Source organism: Pristis pectinata, chromosome 5 (genome assembly GCF_009764475.1).
Source record: "Pristis pectinata isolate sPriPec2 chromosome 5, sPriPec2.1.pri, whole genome shotgun sequence".
NCBI lineage: Eukaryota > Metazoa > Chordata > Chondrichthyes > Rhinopristiformes > Pristidae > Pristis > Pristis pectinata.
This window is the reverse complement of record NC_067409.1, coordinates 62521639-62542742: the sequence shown is the minus strand read 5'-3', so window position 1 is coordinate 62542742 and position 21104 is coordinate 62521639. Positions and strand designations below refer to the sequence as shown.

Genomic DNA, 21104 nt, shown 5'->3' with positions numbered 1-21104 from the left:
AATCTTATGGAGTAAATTGCACATCTGTTAAAGAACCTTATAGATTTTAATTCCTTGAAAACCAAAATGAAACATTTTATGAGTGCTAATGCAGAAGGACAGTCTGATCTGTCCAGTTACTTCTTGTGGTGAAGGCAGAAATTCAGTTCAATATGTTAACTTTTGATAAAAATTCCTCAAGGCGCTTGCTTAATTCAGGAGCCCTATATGTATATCTACAGAATCTTTTGAGGCAACAATTAAATTTTAATGATACCTTGTTTCAGAGAAAGATTGACTCCTGGGCAACTAAAAATTTCAAATACTTTAATATGTATAAAGTGTCAATTGAATGTCACAGATCTATTTTTTTCTTAATCTTTATCATTCGGTCACTGTATTGAGTGTGATTTTGATGATGATGAAATGCTGCTGTCTGCACCTGTCCTTCTTGGCTCCAGCTGCCCTCAGCTCCTCAGCAGTAAGCCAAGGGAAATTTAAGAACCCCTGTGGATCTTCTATTTAGAAGGATTACCCTTCACAAAGATTAAACACAGCATGTTAACTTTAAGTACAGTTATAGAGATTCAGAAATGAACAAATTAATTCAGGAACAATTGCAATATACCATACTTCAAGAGATCAGAAGCCCTGAATCTTGAATAGCACCACTCTAATGGATCACTTAAGGGAACTGGAATTCTGTGCCAAAACCATTCTGGAGGGAAATATTCCCTTTCTAAATGTTGACTTAAATTCCAGTTTGGGATATGAAATGAATGCAATTTACACCCGCTGCTCCTCCAGGATCAAACTTGGGATGGGCCATATTGGGTCCTAAATGAACTTCCATCACCTGTAAATTCCCAACAGGCCTCTAAAAAAAGCCCTAGAGTTTGCACATGCAATAATGAGGAGACTTAATACATCTAAAGGTTCCCTTTGAAGCTGAATATGTCTGCATTTGTCTTCAGCTTCCGTATATGAAAATACCTTGGATCCCCTAATGCCCTACTTTTGGAGTCAACCTTTGAACCAAGGCACTGGAAGATGCGGTCGCCACCAACAAAAATATTCAGCTCCAGGTCATTTCAGTTGAATTTTAGAAGTACACTTCAATATGCACACACCTTCTTATGTTGTGAGTTAGCACATACAACAGAGAACAAGTTTCTAACCTTGGTATCTAATGCAGTGGAAAATGAATGAATACAATACTGCCTGGTCCCTGCCCATATGACTCTACTAGCATTAATAGTTTAAATTACATGTGGTAGCTTACCTTAATTCATATAAAGTAGTTGTTTTATTCTTATTGTGATTCCTCTCTCTAGTGTGATGGAATTCTACTGGACTTGAGCAATATGCCCTTAGAAGGTATAGCTGTTTTGAATATACCGAGCATACATGGTGGATCGAACCTGTGGGGGGAGAGCAAAAAACGACGCAGTTATCATCGAACCAGCAAAAAGGTGCCAGATAAGCGGACAGTTATAGATGCCAAAGAGCTGAAATACTGTGTTCAAGGTAGGAAGTTGTCTGGAAAATTTCTCAAGTTAATCATGACAACATAAGATACAGATTTTAAATCAATCCACAAATTATTTTGAGACACCCTAAGATATTTTCCAGTGGTAACATTCATGAAATGCTGCTATTTAACCCTTTATGAAGATATTTATGCTTGATGAATTCTTGTGTATTTTCAGATTTTTTGTTCGTTTCTTCTATGTTCCAAAGGTTACTCTATAAACAAAATATACAGAGAGCAAACCATTCAATGTCAAAAGTCTAAAGTTAATCCAGGAGGAGCATTTGTTAAAATGCAAGTATTTTTTGCCCCTCTGGAGTTCTTGATGTATTAATATTTTGATGTGGATCACCAGCAGGCAGCTAAGTCTCCAGATTGGAACTGAGTAATTAATTCTAAGGAGAACCAAGAAGTCTGCTCCTTGCTATCCACCTCCATACAATTACGTTGAATTAAGATAGGATACAATTTGGAAATTCCGGGGCTGTCAGCATGTTTTTTTGTTGTCGAATGTGTGGACCTAGAATTGTAATCAGGACAAAGCTAACTCATGAAACTCTATTCTACATGTAATACCATAATCCATTGTGAGCTTAGCATTCAACTTTGAAACTTCAAATTGAAACATCTACATGGATGCTCCATCTCATGGTGTCATTGTCTCTCAGACACTCCCACAGTTACTTTCTCATATGGACTCTTCCCCACTGAATCACTTCCCCACTGAATCACTTTCCAGGGCATCAGAAAGGTAAGCACTTATGTGCCGAGTTTCCAAGAGGTAAATCAACGTTGTTCCTACTTTTCTTGTCATTCCCTTTGGAAAGATTAATCTACCATGAATGCTTTTGTACTTTAAGCACCAAATGAATGCTGTTGCCTATTTTCTCCATTCATAAGATCACACTTGGATTTCAAACCTCTTATTCTGTGAAGATAATTTTAACTCCATTGATAGATGTAAAATGCATGATAGTAAATTAGACACGCAGTGACAAACTTGGTATTTTCAATTCATTATCACTCACTTTATCCCAGGCATCTATCCCTTCTGTTTTAACTAACTCCAAAATAAACTTCAAATTATTGCTTGTTTGCTTTCTGTTGCTTTGATGCTGCACTATCTGCCCTTTATGATACTTTAATTTGATATGTAAAGTTTTGTGAAAGAAGATCTTGTTTTGATTCATCAAAATTATCACATGTGGTCAAAGCCAATTAAATTTGCTTATTTGACCATCAACTCCACCTTGAGCTTTACATGATGCCAGATACTGATTTCAAAATTTCTATTGAATATCATGGATCTGAACAGCACAACACCTGTATTCCATTCTTATGTTGTATTTTCATAATATGAAAATAATATGTGTCAATATTGATATTCAAATGATGTCCCAAATTTCAACAATTTGTCTATGATTATTAGGACTGATGTCTACTTTTCATGTTTGCTCTTTGAATATTGTACCATTCCTTCCTATCTGGATTAGCACTATGACTGTAAGGGAGACTAATTCAAATTATAGTGGTAGCTTTCAGGTTTTCTCAGCTGACAAAACTTTGAACATTTAGGCAACTGCAACTTCTTTCGTCGTACTTGAAAAACACAGTGTATGACAAATTTGGAATAAACTTCCAAAAGCATTTATTTTTGTCCCCTAATGCATCATGTGCCTGAGACTCTACACCACTGGCTTTCACTTTCCATTCCTCCAGTTATTGAGGATTTGGGTAGAAATTTGCATTAGATTGTCAGCTGTAAATGCTTGTAAGGTAGCATTCATGTCTGGATCCATTGGAGTCATTAAAGCCAAACGTTGAGAGGCAATCGCAACTTGTGGCCAATATGTTTAAAATAGACATAAAACAAATCATATTTTGTACCTTGTATACAGGAGGATTTTTCAGATATTTTCCAATTGTTATGCATCAGAAATTGGTAAAGTTGCAGTGGCCTGACAACGTGTTTAAAATAGAAAGCATAAAAATTAGCATGCATTTAATGTACTTTTGGGGTAACAAAAGAAAATCACATCATCAAGTGAAAATGATTTTTAGTTTAGCTAGTGTATCCCTGACTTCTTAATCACATGCACTGGACTAAATCAACCAACTTTTTTCCTTCAGCTTTTGAAAAGAACTCGCTAATGATCTCAGATGTTCTTGTTTTCACAAAATCTAATTTTCAAGGAGGTTTCAATTGTCTTCCGTAGGATGATTTTAATCTGAAATCTACTGTCAGTAAAGAGCTGAATGTGGTACTAAATACCAGACAGTGGAAATGGTATTGTGGAGCTAGAAAGTACTGTTACACTAGTAGCTGACAGCATGAAGGGAGGAGAGTAAGTGAACCATATAAATAGTAATGTCAGCACAGGCTAATCTGCACCTGTGAATGTCAGAACTGCTGGTGTGGATCAGATTCAGTAGCGTGACTTGCAGAAGATGCAATATTAATGTTTCTGCATAGCACCATCCATCTATTCCTGTCCTGAAGATCATGACTAGTACCGGGGTATACTTCTATATGCAACTGCAAGGACCATCCTTTTGGGTTTCAACTGGCCAACTAATTCAGCTTTTCAAAATCACAAGAGACTGTAAGAAGCAAAATTTTACTGTCAGTAATTAGTGAATCAGCAAGAGATGATTGCAAATTTAGGATTATAACAAGAAGAATGAAAGTGGACATTAGAAGGGATAATAGAACATGAAAAGCTTCACTTCAAGCATTGAGACAGAGATCCTAATGCTGACTGTCGGGAAATGGGTCTTCATGACTGAGTTTAATTCCAGTTCAATACTCACTGCTGAGGAAAAAGCAAGCTCAGGTTATTTTAAGTTCGGGGCATCATTTAAATTCCACCAACTAACTTTCGTTGCATGAGTACCAAGAAGTTGACAAAGCAGTGTAGATTTACAGAATGCAATCCCAGCCCCCACCCCTGGCCAATCCCCCTGCATCAAGCGAGGAATCAGCTTAAGGGCCATGAGGGTTCTGGCAATCAGAAGAAGAGGACACAATTGTTCTATAAGATTTCAAAGATCTTCCAACATAATCTGCAGGCCCAGCAAAATATTGTTTTGTGAATAATGAATGCAATATCCCAGATTGAAAGTATATGTGAGTGACTGTCTTACACAAGAAGAGCACTTCTGTTTGCATGGTGGTGTTGCTCAATGTGATGGGAGGGGGTGGAGGGGGTGGGGGGGAGATATAGTTGTCCACAGTGATTGTGCAGAAAAGACCCTGTTCATTGGACCATGGATCAGTGAGTAGGTATTTCCAAGGGTAACTAACCCCACCAGAAAGAAGCAAGGAAGGCCAGAGTCAATCTTCTTGGTGTTTTGATCATGTTGTATGCAACAGAAGTTGCAGAATGTGCTTTGGTGATCCAGTAGACAGGACTGACGACCACTCCTGAATTTACATTGAGCTGAAGATTTCATCATACACCATCTCTGCTACAACACACAGTCACAAGTTAGTGCTGCTGCCATTTGATCAAATGAGTTTGGCAGATGAACCCCTTTGACATATTACATGATGTAGGAATGAAGGAGTCATAGAAATATAGCACAGACCTGGCTTTTGCTGGTTTTCATTTGACAAGTAGTACGGGTACTAGTTTTCACATGTTTGACAATGCACTGAGATTCCTCCTGACAGCAGATATTTCCTCCAGAGAGCCCTGAAGGATTCTGTTCTCTGTTTTTTAAAAGGGAAACAGTCTGACAAGTTGACTAATGTTTGCTTGTAAAAAAATAAAAAGTAATATATAATGGCCTTGAGCTGTTACCATTATTATTGCCATAATCATTATTTGAGAAGTGGTTTAAAAGAAAATCTAAGAGTACAAGTGAGAATTAGAATAGATTTTTTTAATGGACTTTGGTGAGGACCAATTCAGATGCACAAGTCAGCACAAATCAAAAGACATATTTATGTTAGCAGAAACATTCTACACAGCAACTTTACTGACTTTGAAGGTATAGTTCTTTCATTTTAGAAAAACTTGTTAATGGAGACTTTAGGTCTAAACTGTTGAAATGCTGCTTCTGGTGAAAAGTTTCACTTAACTGGATGTGGAACAGGGAATTGGCTCAATGGTTTATGTACTCAATTCATGCTACTAGCAATTTTCTTACTGATGAAATCAATAGACAGAAAATAGACAGAAATTAGCCACAATAAGTATCACATGTGATCCAGTGAGACCCCATACTGGAGCAAATTATCATAATTTTGAGGCTTAATTGGGATGATTTTAACTTTTAACACTAGATGAAAATTCGCTGATAGCAGGTGGTACAGTTGCACAGCTTGGCCGACACAGTGGCGATGCCTGTAAAACTGTTGCCTCATAGCTCTAGAGATCCAGTTCCATCCTTACCTTTGGTGCTAGTTGTGTGAAGTTTCTCCCTGTGATCACTTGGGTTTCCTCACACATCCCAAAGACTATGTTAATTGATCATTGTAAATTGACCCTAGTGTTTAAGTGACTGGTGTAGAATCTGGGGAGTAGATGGGAGTGTGGGGAGAATAAAATGGGATTAGTATAGGAATCTGTAAGCAGGTGCTTGATGATCAGTGAGTAAAGGGCCTGTTTTTGCATTCTATGATGCAATGTCTATGTTATATCAGAAACCTCTCAGTATCCACTGTGCCAATTTCTCTCAGAGACTTGTATGTCCAATAAACACATGTTCTGAACTCAAATGAGAATGGTCTTATCATCACTCCTTATGGAAAAACTCCCCATTCAGAAGAATCGATCCAGTATATCCAATGCTGCCCATCTCCAGACAACTATTCTTTTCTTCCTTGGGGGCGGAATTCAAATCTGCTCAAAGTATTCCAAATGTAGACTCACCAAAGCTCTGCAAGTTGCATCAAGAATCCCTTTTCTTGTGCTTCATCTCCCTTCAATAAAGGCCAACATACAGTTTGCTCACTTAAATGTTTCCTATACCTTCATGTTTATTTCCTGTGTTTTTTATGTCAACATTTCCAAACCGCATCATTTTCTAGTTTTTCACATTTAAAAGAAAAACTGTTTTGCTATTCTTCCTACAAAAAGGAACACACTCTCATTTTCACACATTATGCTCCATCTTCCACCACATTGCCCATTCACCAAACCTGGCGACTTTCCTTTGAAGACCCAATGCCCTTCACACAGCCTACTTTCCCACATGTCATTATGTATTCAGGAAACTTGATCTGTCCATTTACTCTCCTCCTATTTCTCATATCTCTTACAACATAGGAGGCAGACATTCAGCCCATTGAGTTTAGCCCAGCACTCAGAGCAATCTCATCAATCCTATTCCTTCACTTATTTCCCCGTAACATATTATCTCTCACAATTCCATCAACTCCCCTCTGATTTTGCTGCAACTCAGGCTACACTAAGCAAATCATAGCCAATCAACTTACCAAGCAGCATATTTTTGGGATGTGGAAGGAAACTGGAGAATCTGGGGGAACCCACTTGGTGACAGAAAATGTGCCAACTCCACATAAATAGCACCCAAGGTTAAGATTGAACCTGTGTTGCTGGAGCTGTGAGGCTATACCATGGTTCTGCTTTCAAAAGCCAATGAATCTATAATGAGGGAAGTAACAATATGTCTGGAAAAGAGTAATGGAATTGAGCAGAGTCACCATGGATTTATGAAAGGGAAATATTTCTGACTAAACTTCTGGAGTTCTTTGAGTATGTGACTAATAGAACAGACAGGGGTGGTACACTAGTGCTGCTAGTTGGGCTGCTGTCTCACAGCTTCAGGAGCCATGGTTCAATTGTTAATTGGCCACTGTAAATTGTTTCTAGAATGTAGATGAATGGTAGAATTTAGGACTCTTGATGGGAATGTGGAGAGAACAAAGTGGATTTGCATAAATGGATGCTATTTGGTGCTTTTTTTCCCCTGCTGTATGACTCTATGGCACTGTCAGCAGGAACCAGTGGATGTAATGGATTTGCATTTTCAGAGGGCTTTCAGTAAGGTCTCACACACCGTAAGTTGCCTAACAAGGTTAGGCAATTCGTGGAATTGGGGGTAATATTCTGATATGGATTGATAACTCTTTATCAGACAGAAAGCAAAGAGTGGGAATAAATGGAAATATTTCAGGTTGGCAGACTGACTAGTGGGGTACCACTATTTCATTGACCTGTCTGACCAGTCGAGCATTTTTATAATTTTCAAAAACAGCAAACCAAAAAATAGAAAGCACTTTTTAGCTCATATTACAGACCCTGAAATAAACATTACAACAAACATGAGATTATGATAGAAGCAGAAAGATCATAAATATTAAAAATAAATATATGATTTTTTAAATTTTAAAATCTAACAATGTAGTTCCATGCCTAATTTCCCAAGTTCTATCTTAGGTAATCAGTATTCACATACTTAAAATTAGTTTTTTTAAGGTTGGGGTGCCTACTAAGCAATAATTATGGCTTTGTAAGCCAATAAGTACTCATTTAGACTGTATTCAATAAAACCTGCAGGTTGTTGGAATATTATCTGAACTGTTCTGTTTACAGAATCACAGATGTTGTTTTAATCCCCTCATGCTGGCACTTTCACATAGTGTAATATAACTGGACTAAACTGATGAATCATCATGAACAAGCAATATCCTGCAAACTATGCGCATTTTTTCACTAAATTTCTTCATTACCTTAATTGGAGTGAAGTAAATAGTTAGTATCCTGATCTTACTCGACAAGAATTCTAAAATGTCATCATCTTTAAAGCTACATCACTAATAAGTCAATATGGAGTTAAGGATTGCCAGTTACGTTATATTGCCATAGCAGCTTATGGAACTCCAGCCATTAATCGGTAAGATAGTTTCGGGAAGTGTACTTGGAAAACTATATTGGAATGTTTGTGCAGCAGGTATTTCTTTATCCATCATTGGGGGATTGCAATTACGTTAAACATATTTGATTCCTCCAAATGGTATCAAAATTAATCTTAACATTATGTCTAAAATTTATAGCCACTTAGTGTACAATTTTAATCATTGAAGTGTCCAGCACACAGTCCATTGAGCCTATTTTGGCTCTTTAAAGAACTCTTATGTTTAATTCCACCAGCTGACATTTTGTATGTAATTCTATAAGTTATCTGTTTTAAAAATATATTTATTGTGAATTCCTGTTTTATTATTCCATGGGTTTCCAAAAATATATATATATTTTCTCATTTGCAATTATTTTTATGTTTAATTTTTAGTACTTCATTACCTTTCATTCCAGTTAACATATTTCTTCAGATCTATGCAGTTTTTCCATATGTGCTTTAGATTGCACTTATACTATAAGTGGAGAAATGAGTTATGGAACGAGCTGCCAGAGGAAGTGGTTGAGGCAGGTACAATAGTAGCATTTAAGAAGCACTTGGATAAGTACATGTAGGGGCTGGGCTTAGAGGGATAAGGGCTAAATGCAGGAAATTGGGACTAGCTAGGTGGCCACCGTGGTCGGCATGGACTGGTTGGGCTGAAGGGCCTGTATCTGTGCTGTATTGTTATATGACTCAAAATGGTTCTTCTCATACATTTCAGAGGTAGGTCAGGATTTCACATTAGGTTTACGTAACAACTTCCTAACCATTGTAGTGAATTAAACTACTTTGCACCAATGCTATGATTTGATATCAAGTGCACTCTGCCATCAGTTTGAAATGCCTCCAAATGTGTTACCAAATGCATGGTGCAGTCATTTTAGTGTAACTACTCATCCTGTAATTGACATTACAGAATGTGTGATAAATCTATCCATACACAAAAGCACATATGCACAATAACTGATTAGTCATTGGAATTTGAGAATCAGCCCCAACCAAGCACTATTTGCTAATAGTGTAATTTTATTCTTCTTTATTTCACTGCTGTGAAAATACCAATCATATAAGGATTATTTAAGATTTTTATATATTATCTACCATTCCTTTGCTTAAAGAATGAGGACGCTCCACTGCATAGGGAGATTTTACATTTGAAACCCCCTCTTATCTTCATTCCTCGTAAGGGTAAGAAAGAGCCAAAGTTTAATCAAATGTGTAACAAGTCTCAAAGTTAATTTGCACCAATTAAAAAGGACATTGTCTGCATAATAGTACACAAATAGTCTAGAGAATCAAAAATGGAGCAGGGAATTTGCATCTGCTGCAACTTTTACAATGAAGACACTTTTGAACAGTTTCAAGCATACTACTTCCATGGAAAGAAAGCTTCCCTTGTGAGCCAGAAATCCATGACGACAAGATCTCTTTACAGCACAACCCTTTCATTTGGATCAGCAGCTGATCATGAATGAACTGAAATTTACCATCTCCCAGCATACAGGGCTACAGTTAGCATGCAATCACCCCTGTGCATATACCCCCAGCACGTTTACAGTGGGACAAAACAAATACAATGTGGGCAGTATGCACGCACTGCTAGAGTTCTGGATGCTGGCCAGCGGTGTGCTAAGGGCAGACATTTGGGTTAGTGTTCCAATGCGAGCAGCTGCAATAATAAAAAAGACATTCATTAGAAACAGGAAAACCCAGAACTGCCACTACGATAATGGTTTGACATTCAGAGAATCAGTGTCCCTACTTGGGGGATTCAAAAGGAATGGTTGGCACAGTCACCAAACGTAAAGTACGTTGGAGATTAACGATGAACAAAAATTTCTATTTTGGAGACTTAAAATGGGAAAAAAAAACTAGATCATTTGTTCCCCAAACTGCAGATGTTGCAGCTGAACTTAACATTACCTTACATGTAAACAGTTTTCTTCCCTTGATTAGTGCTGTTCAAATTCTCAACTTATGACAGGTTTTGTTTTGTTTTATTTTAATGCAGCAGAGGTAATGCGAAGAGTTGATAAAGTTAGTTTTTTAGTCTGCCTTTTAAGCCATTAATTTCTCGCTGTGTGGGAATAATGATGCAACATCTAGGAATGAGTTACTTACATTCCCTCGTGGCAGGAAGTCTCACCATAGAACTCAAGTCAATTGCCTCAGCAGGACCTTCAGAGTTAGTGGAAGATGGTCCCTCATCTCAATGGCAACTTATTGTTTTGTCTCAGTACCACCTAAGGTAAGATCTACCTCCAAGAGGAGTGTAGAGCCAATCAAATAATGAGAGAGGGTAAATTTGCTCTTGATAGAGAACCTTATATGCTAAGAATGCATCTTTATCATTCCAAAATAAAATTTAACAATCCTTAATTTTCTGACTATTATTTGAAATAGCTAGAAAATCATATAAGATATCTTTATTCGTCACATGTACATTGAAAGACACGGTGAAATACATCTTTTTGTGTAGTGTTCAGGGGACAGCCCACAAGCGTCGCCATGCTTCTGGCGCCAACATAGCACGCCCACAACTTCCTAACCTGTACGTCTTTGGAATGTGGGAGGAAACCGGAGCACCCGGAGGAAACCCACGCAAACACAGGGAGAACATACAAATTCCTTACCGACAGTGGTCGGATTTGAACCCCGGTCTCTGGCGCTGTAAAGCATTATGCTAACTGTTACACTACCATGCAGAATTATTAACATGCTCTCAAGACAGACAAGGTTTACTGCGGTTAACTAAAAAGTGAGAAACTTACCCTGACAATGATTGATTCATTGTTTCTTCTAAGATGTATCATCCATGTGCTTCCTGCTCAAGGGTAGTGTTGGGAAATCCGAGACATTTGGACGCAGTTTAGAGCCATTCCTGAATATGCTGATTTGTGGCTGCATTGAAAAGTGCCACATGACACTTTGCCTTCCCTGCACCTGGCCAAGTGCTATGAATAATCAGCTTTTGATCAGTAACTTGTACCAAATACTGCCAACTGCATGTATCTGAATGGATATGGTTCAGAGCAGATACAAAAATAAAACAATGTGGATGCTGGAAATATGAAATAAAAGGGAAAATTGCTGGTAATGCTGAACAGGGTCAGGCAGCATCTATGGACAGAGAAACAAAGTGAATGTTCCAGGTAGAACTGGGAATAGTCAGAGATAAAGTATGTTTTAGGATGCAGAGAAATGGGGGAGTGACGGAGAGATCAGAAGGGAAGGTCTATGATACTGTATGGTAGAAAGCAGGAGAGACCAAACGACAAAAGGAGTAACAGTGCAAGGTAAAGGAAGATGAAGTTAAGGAGCAGACGTAGTCAGGTGCAGATATAAATGCAGAGTAACTCTGTAAAATTACAGAACTAGGTGAAGCAAATGCAGAAATCCAGATGTCAGAAACGTAGTTTATGTAAACCTATTGAATCGTGTTGCATTCAGAGGATATAATGGGTTTGGTTGGAAGTTGAGGTGCTCACATAGAACCTGCCTGGACAGTGTATGAGGCCACAGGCAGAGTGGGAATGAGATGGAGAATAAAAGTGACTGGTACTTGGAAGCCCTGAATCACCTATGTACGTTGTATGGAGGGCTTCCACAAAGCAGTCACCTAACTGATGTTTGTTCTTCCCAGTGTAGAGGACATCGCATCAAGAGCACTGAATCAGAAGTACAAGTCAATCCCTGCACTACCTGGATAGAGAGTTTGGGTCCCTAAAACATAGGAAGGATGGAGAAAAAAGTCATTTCTTGTAGTTGCATGGAAAAGCACTGTGAGAAAGGGGATGAATATTGATGAACCAGTGCATCTTGGTAGGAACAGTCCCTTCAGAATATTGAAAAGGGAGGGGAGGAGGATCCTTGACTGTGGTGGTATTGGAAATCTGTTAAATGTGAAAGTTGGAGGACTGAATTACTATGCTAACTGTGGGTGTGGAGAGAATGGATGTGCATAAAGGTGCAAGTAACAAAATGGACATAATTTAGGACCGGTTAACTGATAGTAAAGGAAAACATATTGGAAGCTTTGGTGTGGAAGGTGGCATCATCAGAACAGATGCAACAGAGACAGAGGAGAAACCAGGAGGAGGACATGGAGGCCTGATAGCAAGTAGGGTGAAAAAAAGTGTAGCTGAGGGTTCAATGGGAATCTGTGGGTTTGTAGTGGATATTGTTTGCCAGACTTTCTCCTAAAATGGTGATAGAGAAGATGGGGAAGGGAAGGGGGATGGATTATGTGAAGATGTGAGCAGGACAAGAGAAAAAGAAGAAGGAGGTAGATCAGCATCCAGGCTCAGGGTCCATTACTAAGGAAGGAATTGTACCGTGCTGTCTATCAATCACTTCAGGAGAAGAAGGGAGAAGTTAAACACCTACCAAAAAAACGCCACTTCAAGTGGCCTGCCTTGACTATAGCAATTGTTCAGCAGAGATTTTTGTAACCTGTTTTATGTTAGGAAGGATAAATAATCATTACCATTGGAGTAAGAGGACCAATTAATCATCCTAGTAAATAGTAGAAATCACCGTTTTCAAATTATCATTAGACAGTACGCCCTGAGACTTGCTAAAATGCATTTTTTTTGTTAATGGTCTCTACCTTTTCTTACAAGTTATCCAGCAATCCATGATAGAATTGTCAGCTTGCCAAGATAAATGATTAAACTATCTTGAAAAAAAGAAACCACCTCAGCTGATTGCCAAAAGTTAGACTGGGAACCATTAGATGTTTTAGGTTCTTTAGATGGTAATTAGGAGTATCCTTTTATTTTCCGACAGTACTAACACCTTCCATTTCAGAGTTACATCCATAAAATGTGATTGCTTCAAAGTTAGGTGCTGTGTCCTCAGCAAGAGATCAGAATAAATATATTGGTTTTTATGGTAACGTTTGCTCAGTGGACTAAAAAGCAATGTAAATAGAAAAAACAAAATGCTGTGTGTTTTGCAAGATGGATATGGTTATACTGTCCAGATGACAAAATTTATTTTGAGGAAGTGGGAGAGTGAACCTCAGGATGGGATTTAAAATGTTATGAACATAGAACAGTACAGCACAGGAACAGGCCCTTTGGCCCACGATGGCTGTGCTGAACACAGTGCCAAATTAAACTAAATTTCTTCTGCATGCACGTGTTCCATTTCCCTCCATTCCCTGCATACTTATGTGTCTATCTAAAAGCCTCTTAAATGCCACCATTGTTTCTGCTTCTACCACATCCCCTGGCAGCCCGCTTCAGGCACCTACCTCTCTCTGTGTAAAAGAAAAAGCTTGCCCTACACTTCTCCCTTAAACTTTCCCCCTCTCACTGTAGAGTTCTTGGTCTAGAACTGCTTCAGGGCCTGTTTGGTATGTTAAATAGTGGTGCAAAGTTGCCAATAAACATTTTTCTCAGGAGCTTGCTGCTGCAAACTTACTCAGGATATTGTGTAGATTTGACCATTATGAAGTGAGTGTAGGTGACAAGTCACAGTTTGTGAGTGAGGTTTAAGAAAAATGGAGGGTTTTCACGAGTAGATAGTAACTTTGAAGTTAGGTCACAACATCTGGGGGGGGGGGGGCTGTGGGTTGCATTTGAATTAGAATGGATAGGGGTTGTGACTGGTGTGAAGTGGGGTTGAAGGGGCCTGAAGAAGTGTGGGAGGGGTGAGTCTTTTAACTTGATGCAGATGTATCTGAGGTGGGCTCCCAGTGTCAGATTCCATGCTTAAGCAGGTCTTTTTAGGTTATGAAAAAACAGGGCTCACGGGTGCTGTGAAGCATGAATGATCCACACCATCTGCTCTCACACACGCATGCTCAGAAATCACAGAAGTGGCATCCAGCTGATGTACATCCTGGGACATTACTGTGGATCTTGAAGCACCTCCCTATGTTAGTGTCAGATGTTCAAAGGACCTGGAAGGCAAATCGTAGGTTAAGTGATTTTATAATGAAACTGTATCACAAGGTACAATACAATTTCCAGGCCATTTATACTTTTACTACAAGGAATTCAGCTTAAAGACAGAACAATTTTTTTGAAAGAATTTTTGATGTTTGCTGGACAGTTGGGTCTTATTTGACTTACTGTATATTTGGATATTATAACAAGTATGATGGGGGGAAAACCTGTGAAAGAGCACATTATGTAGCTTGCAGGTCTAGCCTAAAGAAGCCAATAAAAACAATGCTGATCTTTAACATCTAGATCTGTAGAGGCCAAAACAAGTTCTATCATGTCTAGTGCCCCAAAATGATTTCTGAACCCATTGCAGTCCTGTGCAAAGCTTTCTAAATTTAAAGAGGAAATGAACGTGGTGTCTCCCTGGTGATTGCATCCCACCATGAGGAATGAGTGTGACAGGTCAGCCCTCTCTGAGTGAATGCCATTCACAATTTGCTGACATCAGCACTCATTCATGAGACCGGGCCTTGTTTTCAGACTGCAGTAATGTGAAGAGACACGTGAAGCAGCAGAGTTTATCGAAAAGGCAGGAGCTGCTGTGTACTATGTACACATTCCCACACAGCCTGCAAGCTAATTCATATTGAAAATAAGCAGAGGGAGGAAAAAAGAAACAACCACCCTTCAAAGCCTAATCTTACTGATACACAGCAGACACAGTGTGAACATGCAGAGAAGGGGAATTCATGTGAGTTTCTGTTCTCTTTTTGCTTATTTTGAGTAGAGGAAACACACTGAGGGTTCAGATGTTTTTTTATTTCAATGGTCATGCAGATAGCATAAAATAAAGATATTTGTTTTAGAAAAGCAAACTTTCCTCAACTGATTTTTAATATTCGCTTCGGAGCATGGAACTGTGTCATAAGAACATATTTGTGAAATCAGTGAAGCTTATTTTCAGAGTTGATTTTAGTATTAACCATGGATGAAATGTGTTCAATTATTGATCCTGTAAGAATTAAAGTATTGCCACGTGGGAGAAAAAATGTGCTAAATTTCACCATAGTTGTGTAATTTCGAACAGTGGAACCTCAAGGTACTACCAGCTACCATAATTAGGATCATTGTTTTTTCTGGTTCTTTTTATTCTCATAATCAGGAGTGCTAGGGCCAGCTGGATTCAATGCACAAGAGTGTGTCCGTACGCTTACTAGGTCTTGCATGTTGCCAGGAGACAATGGGGAAGGCCGATTTCCTTGGTAAAGCCAATATGTTCGACATATGGCAACACTTCTCAGGAAACCTCCAACCTGCTTGTGCTTTGCTTCCATGCAGTGCTGCAAAATTTCTGTTAATAAGGAAACATGAGCATTAAAGAACTCTGCAGCTCATAATTTATATATGGCATGTTCTGAAAGTAAACTATAAACTCCTAAAAAGGCAAAGTGAAGAGGGACCCCTATTTGTTCATGCCCTGTATTTAGCATGAGCTGTGCCCAATTAAAATTGTAATATTGTGAATCCCACAGTATCACAACTGTGCTGCAATGGGCATAATCAACTCGACTGCGGACACTGCATTTTGGAAGGTCACCAGCAGTACTACTCCCAGGGTATCCAGCCCTTCTTTCAGCCACTCCTGTGATCTCTGGCCTCCCTCTTGGCCAGTACCAGGGTCCCTGACCTCCATCTCTACTGGTCTTTGCAAATTGTGAGACTAATTTATTTCTGTAATTTTCTCTGTCATATTCAAATTGTTAGATGTTCATCCTACAATTTAGCTACAGTTTTAGGTATAAGACAACTTTATATGCACCAACTCATAGTTAATAGTTACCAGATTATGTTAAGAGATTTTAGAGAAAAATCTGCCTTTATTTCATACAATATTATGATTTTGATTTAAAGCACACACGTTTGACTTTACTTCATGTACTGGATTTCCTTGCATGTTTTAAACCTGTGTATTTTTGTTGTGTGTTAAAATATTAGACCAGTTTTGAAAGGAGAAACTTCTTTGTCGCCCTTCTATGTCTGCCAGAAAACATTTGTGCTTTGATTGAGGGAATGGGTCAACAACTCAGTTCCACCTGCTTATTCCTTCACAAAATGCAAAAAGTTAGTAAGTAATTTTTAAATTCAATCTCTCCCTTCTCATCTGTTAACTTGGTTACATTCAGAGCAATTGTAACTTTCATTAACCTCATGAAAGATTCAGGCCTTTATGCATTGCAGGAACACAAGAAAATCAGAGCAGGAGTAGGCCACCAGGCTCCTCGAGCCTGCCCTGCCATTCAATATGTTTATGGCTAAAATATGCTGCCCTCAACACTTACTCAGTGCCAATTTTGCATTACCCTCAATTCCATAATCTTTCAAGTACTTATCTATCTCCACCTTAAATTATGTCTAATGACCTTCCAGGACAGAGAATTCCAGAGATTCGCTACCCTCTGAGAGAAGAAATTTCTACACGCCTGACTGGCCCTTTATTTTGTAGCTATGTCCCCTTATTTGGGACTCTCCCACTTGTGAAACCATCTCAACATCCACCCTGTCAAGTCCTGAATAAGGGCACCCTTCATTCTTTTAAACTCGGTGGAATAAAGACCCAAGTTGTCTAACTCTTCTTCATAAGATAACACTTGTATCCCGTGAAGTAGCTTGGTAAGTCTCCTTTGGACTGTCTCCAATATTACTATATCCAGTTTTAGGTAAGAGGACCAAAACTGTGCACAGTATTCCCAGTGTGACCCCACCAACACCCTGTACAACTATAGCAAAACCTCCCTGTTCTTAATCCCTTCAAAATAAAGGCCAAAATGCATTTGCCTTCTTAACCGCTTATGGAAGCTACCTGCTAATTTCTTTGTGGAAGATGCATTAGAACACTTAGATCCCTCTGAAATTCACTCATTTGCAGTCTCTCTCCATTTAGATAATAATCCACCTTTGGATTTCTCTGACTGAAATGCATGACCTCACACTTCCCACACTAAACTCTGTTTGCTGGGTTTTCACCCAAATACTCTAATTTCTGTTGCAGAATGACAAAGTCCTCATGATAACATGCCCTTCCACCTATTTTTGTATCATTGGCTATCTTGGAAACCTTGTATTTTGTTCCCTTCTCCAGATCATAATGTAACAATTGAGAAGTAAGACCAGATCCCTGGGGTACTGCACTAGCTGCATCTCTCCTGCCTGAAAAGGGCCCATTTATTCCAACTCTTTGTTTTCTATGGATATTTTTTACAGATCCCTGAAAGTTGCCTCACAGGTGGATAGGGTGGTTAGGAAAGCTTATGGGATGTTAGCATTCATAAGTTGTGGGATAGAGTGTAAGAGCCATGAGGTAATGATGCAGCTCTACAAAACTCTGGTTAGACCACACTTAGAGTACTATGTTCAGTTCTGGTCGCCTCATTATAGGAAGGATAAGGAAGCATTGGAAAGGGTGCAGAGGAGATTTACCAGGATGTTGCCTGGTTTAGAGAGTATGGATTATGAGGAGATACTTAGGGCTTTACTCTTTGGAGAGAAGGAGGATGAGAGGAGACATGATAGAGGTATACAAAATATTACGAGGAATAGATAGAGTGGACAGCCAGCGCCTCTTTCCCAGGGCACCAATGCTCAATATAAGAAGGCATGGCTTTAAAGTAATGGGTGGGAAGTTCAAGGGAGATATCAGAGGAAGGTTTTTTACCCAGAGAGTGCTTGGGGCATGGAATGCACTGCCTGGGGCAGTGGTGGAGGCAGGTACATTGGTCAAATTCAAGAGATTGCTAGATAAGCATATGGAGGAATTTAAAATAGAGGGCTATGTGGGAGGAAGGGGTTAGGTAGTCTTAGGCAAGGTTTAAAGATCAGCACAACATTTTGGGCCGAAGGGCCTGTATTATTCTATGTGACAGCCAGTTTACAATCCACACTAACACATTTCCTCCAATTCTTTGGGTTCTTAATTTATGCACCAGCCTCTTATATGGCACCTTGTCAAGTGCCTTTTGGAATCTAAATAGACTACAGATTCCCCTCTATCAACTCTTCCTGTCACATCATCAAAGAATTTGAGTTAATTTGTCAAACATGATTTACCTTTTCATAAAACCATGTTGACTAGATTAATTGATATTCATCTTTCTGAAATGAGTAGTTATTTCCCCTTTGATTATTGACTCCAGCATCTTGTCAATAGTAGAGGTTAAACTATTTTGGATAGTCATTTGGATTTTGGATTACATTTTGGAGCATAAACATCCTTTACTTCTACTATTACATTTTACATTTTCTTAGCTAAATATACAGTAAATACCATCAAATACAAATTTTATAGGTAGATTTTTTGTTTGAGATACTCACATGATGTGATGTTAGCTTCAATAAAAATATTGCTTTAAATCTGTGCTGTTGGATAGGGCATTACAGAATTAAAACTTCTCACTAAACCAGCTGAAAGTTGACCATCCCTCTCAAAAGACTTGATCTACCATTAGCTATACACTGGTAAAAAGCCAGCATGTAAGCCTCTTCAGAGCTGGTAGAACATCTGCAAGATTTGCATTTGGAAAAATCTGATTTGTGTAATAAGTTAAGGATTCTCTCACATCACCATTAACTCCAGTAATAATGCAGAGCAGTTTTTCTATCCAAAGGAATTGGTCCTGTTTCATTTTTAGTAACTTTCATCAGTATATGCAAGAATGTCCAGGGAGATCTTGAAGGGAAAAGGAATTCTTCAGCACTCCTCCACCTTCGATTTTCCCTAAGATATTCTGCCATCTTATTGAATAAGCACAGAAGTATTCTTCAGACGTTACACATTGGAGGAGCAGATGTACAGTGACAGGCATGTGGCCAACACATTGCCATCCTGTGTGTCAGCACTGGGTTGTTTACCATGCCTCAATGTGTGAAACCCTTGAAAGCTGTCACTATTCCAAGAGTTTCACCTTGTAAGTTCTTTTTATTATTCATTCTCTGCATCCTGGCATTGTTGGCAAGGCTGGCACTAGTGAACCAGGTGGGTTTTTCCAACAGTCAAACATATTTTTAGGCCCTGTTTGATGGGAAATAATAGAGTTTCCACTGCATAAGAAAGAGTAAGAGCAAGACAGCTTTCTGGAAATCTTGCAACTTGCCATGCTTTTATAGATAGTGCACACTGCAGCCACCATCTGCCAATAATCGAGTGATTGAATATTTAGGATGGTGGATGGGATGCTCAATAAGTGGGCTGCATCATCTGGGATGATGCTGACATTCTTGAGTGCTGATAGAGCCACAGTTATCCAAGCAAGCAGAAAGTGTCCCATCACACTCTTGGTTTGTGCCATGCAGAAGGGAGAAAGACTGTGGCAGATCAGGATGATCTGCAGGATCAGGATGCTGCAGCAGGAATTCCTCAGGGCAGTATCCTAGGTCCAACCATAGACTTTTAATCTTTTATTTATACAGCACGGTTACAGGCCCTCCCGCCCCAATGAGCCCACACCACCCAATTACACCCACGTTAACCTACTAACCCGTACGTCTTCGGAATGTGGGAGGAAACTGGAGCACCCGGAGGAAACCCACGCAGTCACGGCGAGAATGTACAAACTCCTTACAGACAGCGGCGGGAATTGAACCCCAGTCTCTGGCACTGTAATAGCATTACGCTACTGTGCCGTTAAACTACCATACCATCTTGAGCTGTTTCTCTAAAGATTTTCTTTCCATCATAAATTCATAAGTGGTGACATTCACTAATGATTGCAGCAGGGTAACCAGCTTCTGATCTGTTCCTGTAGCTACAGTATCTTCGTGGCTGGTCCAGTTGAGTTCCTCATTAATGTTGACCCACAAGGTGGTGATGGTAATGCCATTTAATGTCAAGGATGGGAGGTTAGGCTCTCTCTTGGTGATTGGAGATGGTTATTGTCTGGTACCTTGATAATGCAAATATGACTTGCCTATTCAACCTGTCCCTGAATGTTGCTTAGGTCTTGTTGCATACAGCTGTACACTGTTGCACTTGCTGAGGAGTTGCAAATCGAATTTGAATACTGTGCAATCATCAGTGAATGTCTCCACTTATGAACTTATGGTGGAAAGAAAATAAATAAAGAAACAGCTCAAGATGGTATGGTAGTGTAAAGGCTAGGTAACGTAATGCTATTACAGCATCAGAGATCGGGGTTCAATTCCCACTGCTGTCTGTAAGGAGTTTGTACATTCTCCCTGTGACTGCGTAGGTTTCCTCCGGGTACTCCAGTTTCCTCCCACATTCCAAAGACGTACAGGTTACTAGGTTAACATGGGTGTAATTGGGTGGTGCGGGCTCATTGGGCCGGGATGGCCTGTTACTGTGCTGTATAAATAAAAGTTTAAAAGTCTATGGTTGGACTTAGGATACTGCCCTGAGGAATTCCTGCTGCAGTATCCTGGGGATCTGATGACTGACATCTAACAACGACAACTATCTTCCTTTCTGTGATGTATAACTCCAACTATTGAAACGTTCCTCCTTCATGTCTGCAATCTTTGGTCTTACCAGAGTTCCTTGATGCCAAACTTGGCCAAATATAGGCAATCAAGGGCAGTCAGATTTACCTCTCCTTTCTACCTTGGTGTTTCAGCTCTTTGGTCTGCGTTTGGATTAAGGGTATGATCAGGTTTGAAGACAAGTGGTCCTGGTTAAAAAAAACAAACTGGACATCAGGGAACAGGCTATTGGTGAATAAGTATCATTTGATAGCAGTATCAACATCACCTTCCATTACTTTAGTGATGATTGAAAGTAGACTGATTGGGTGGCAGTTAACTGGATTGGATTCGTCCAG

At 39.3% G+C, this 21104-nt stretch overlaps 1 protein-coding gene across 1 annotated transcript in view; it reads left to right on the top strand.

Moving 5' to 3' along the window:
• dgkb (diacylglycerol kinase, beta) overlaps positions 1–21104 on the top strand; it is a 589337-nt gene that overhangs the window by 518280 nt on the left and 49953 nt on the right. Inside the window, exon 22 of the mRNA XM_052015544.1 lies at positions 1314–1506. Within this exon, the coding sequence (XP_051871504.1) occupies positions 1314–1506 (193 nt within the window). The remainder of the gene's footprint in view (positions 1–1313; positions 1507–21104) is intronic.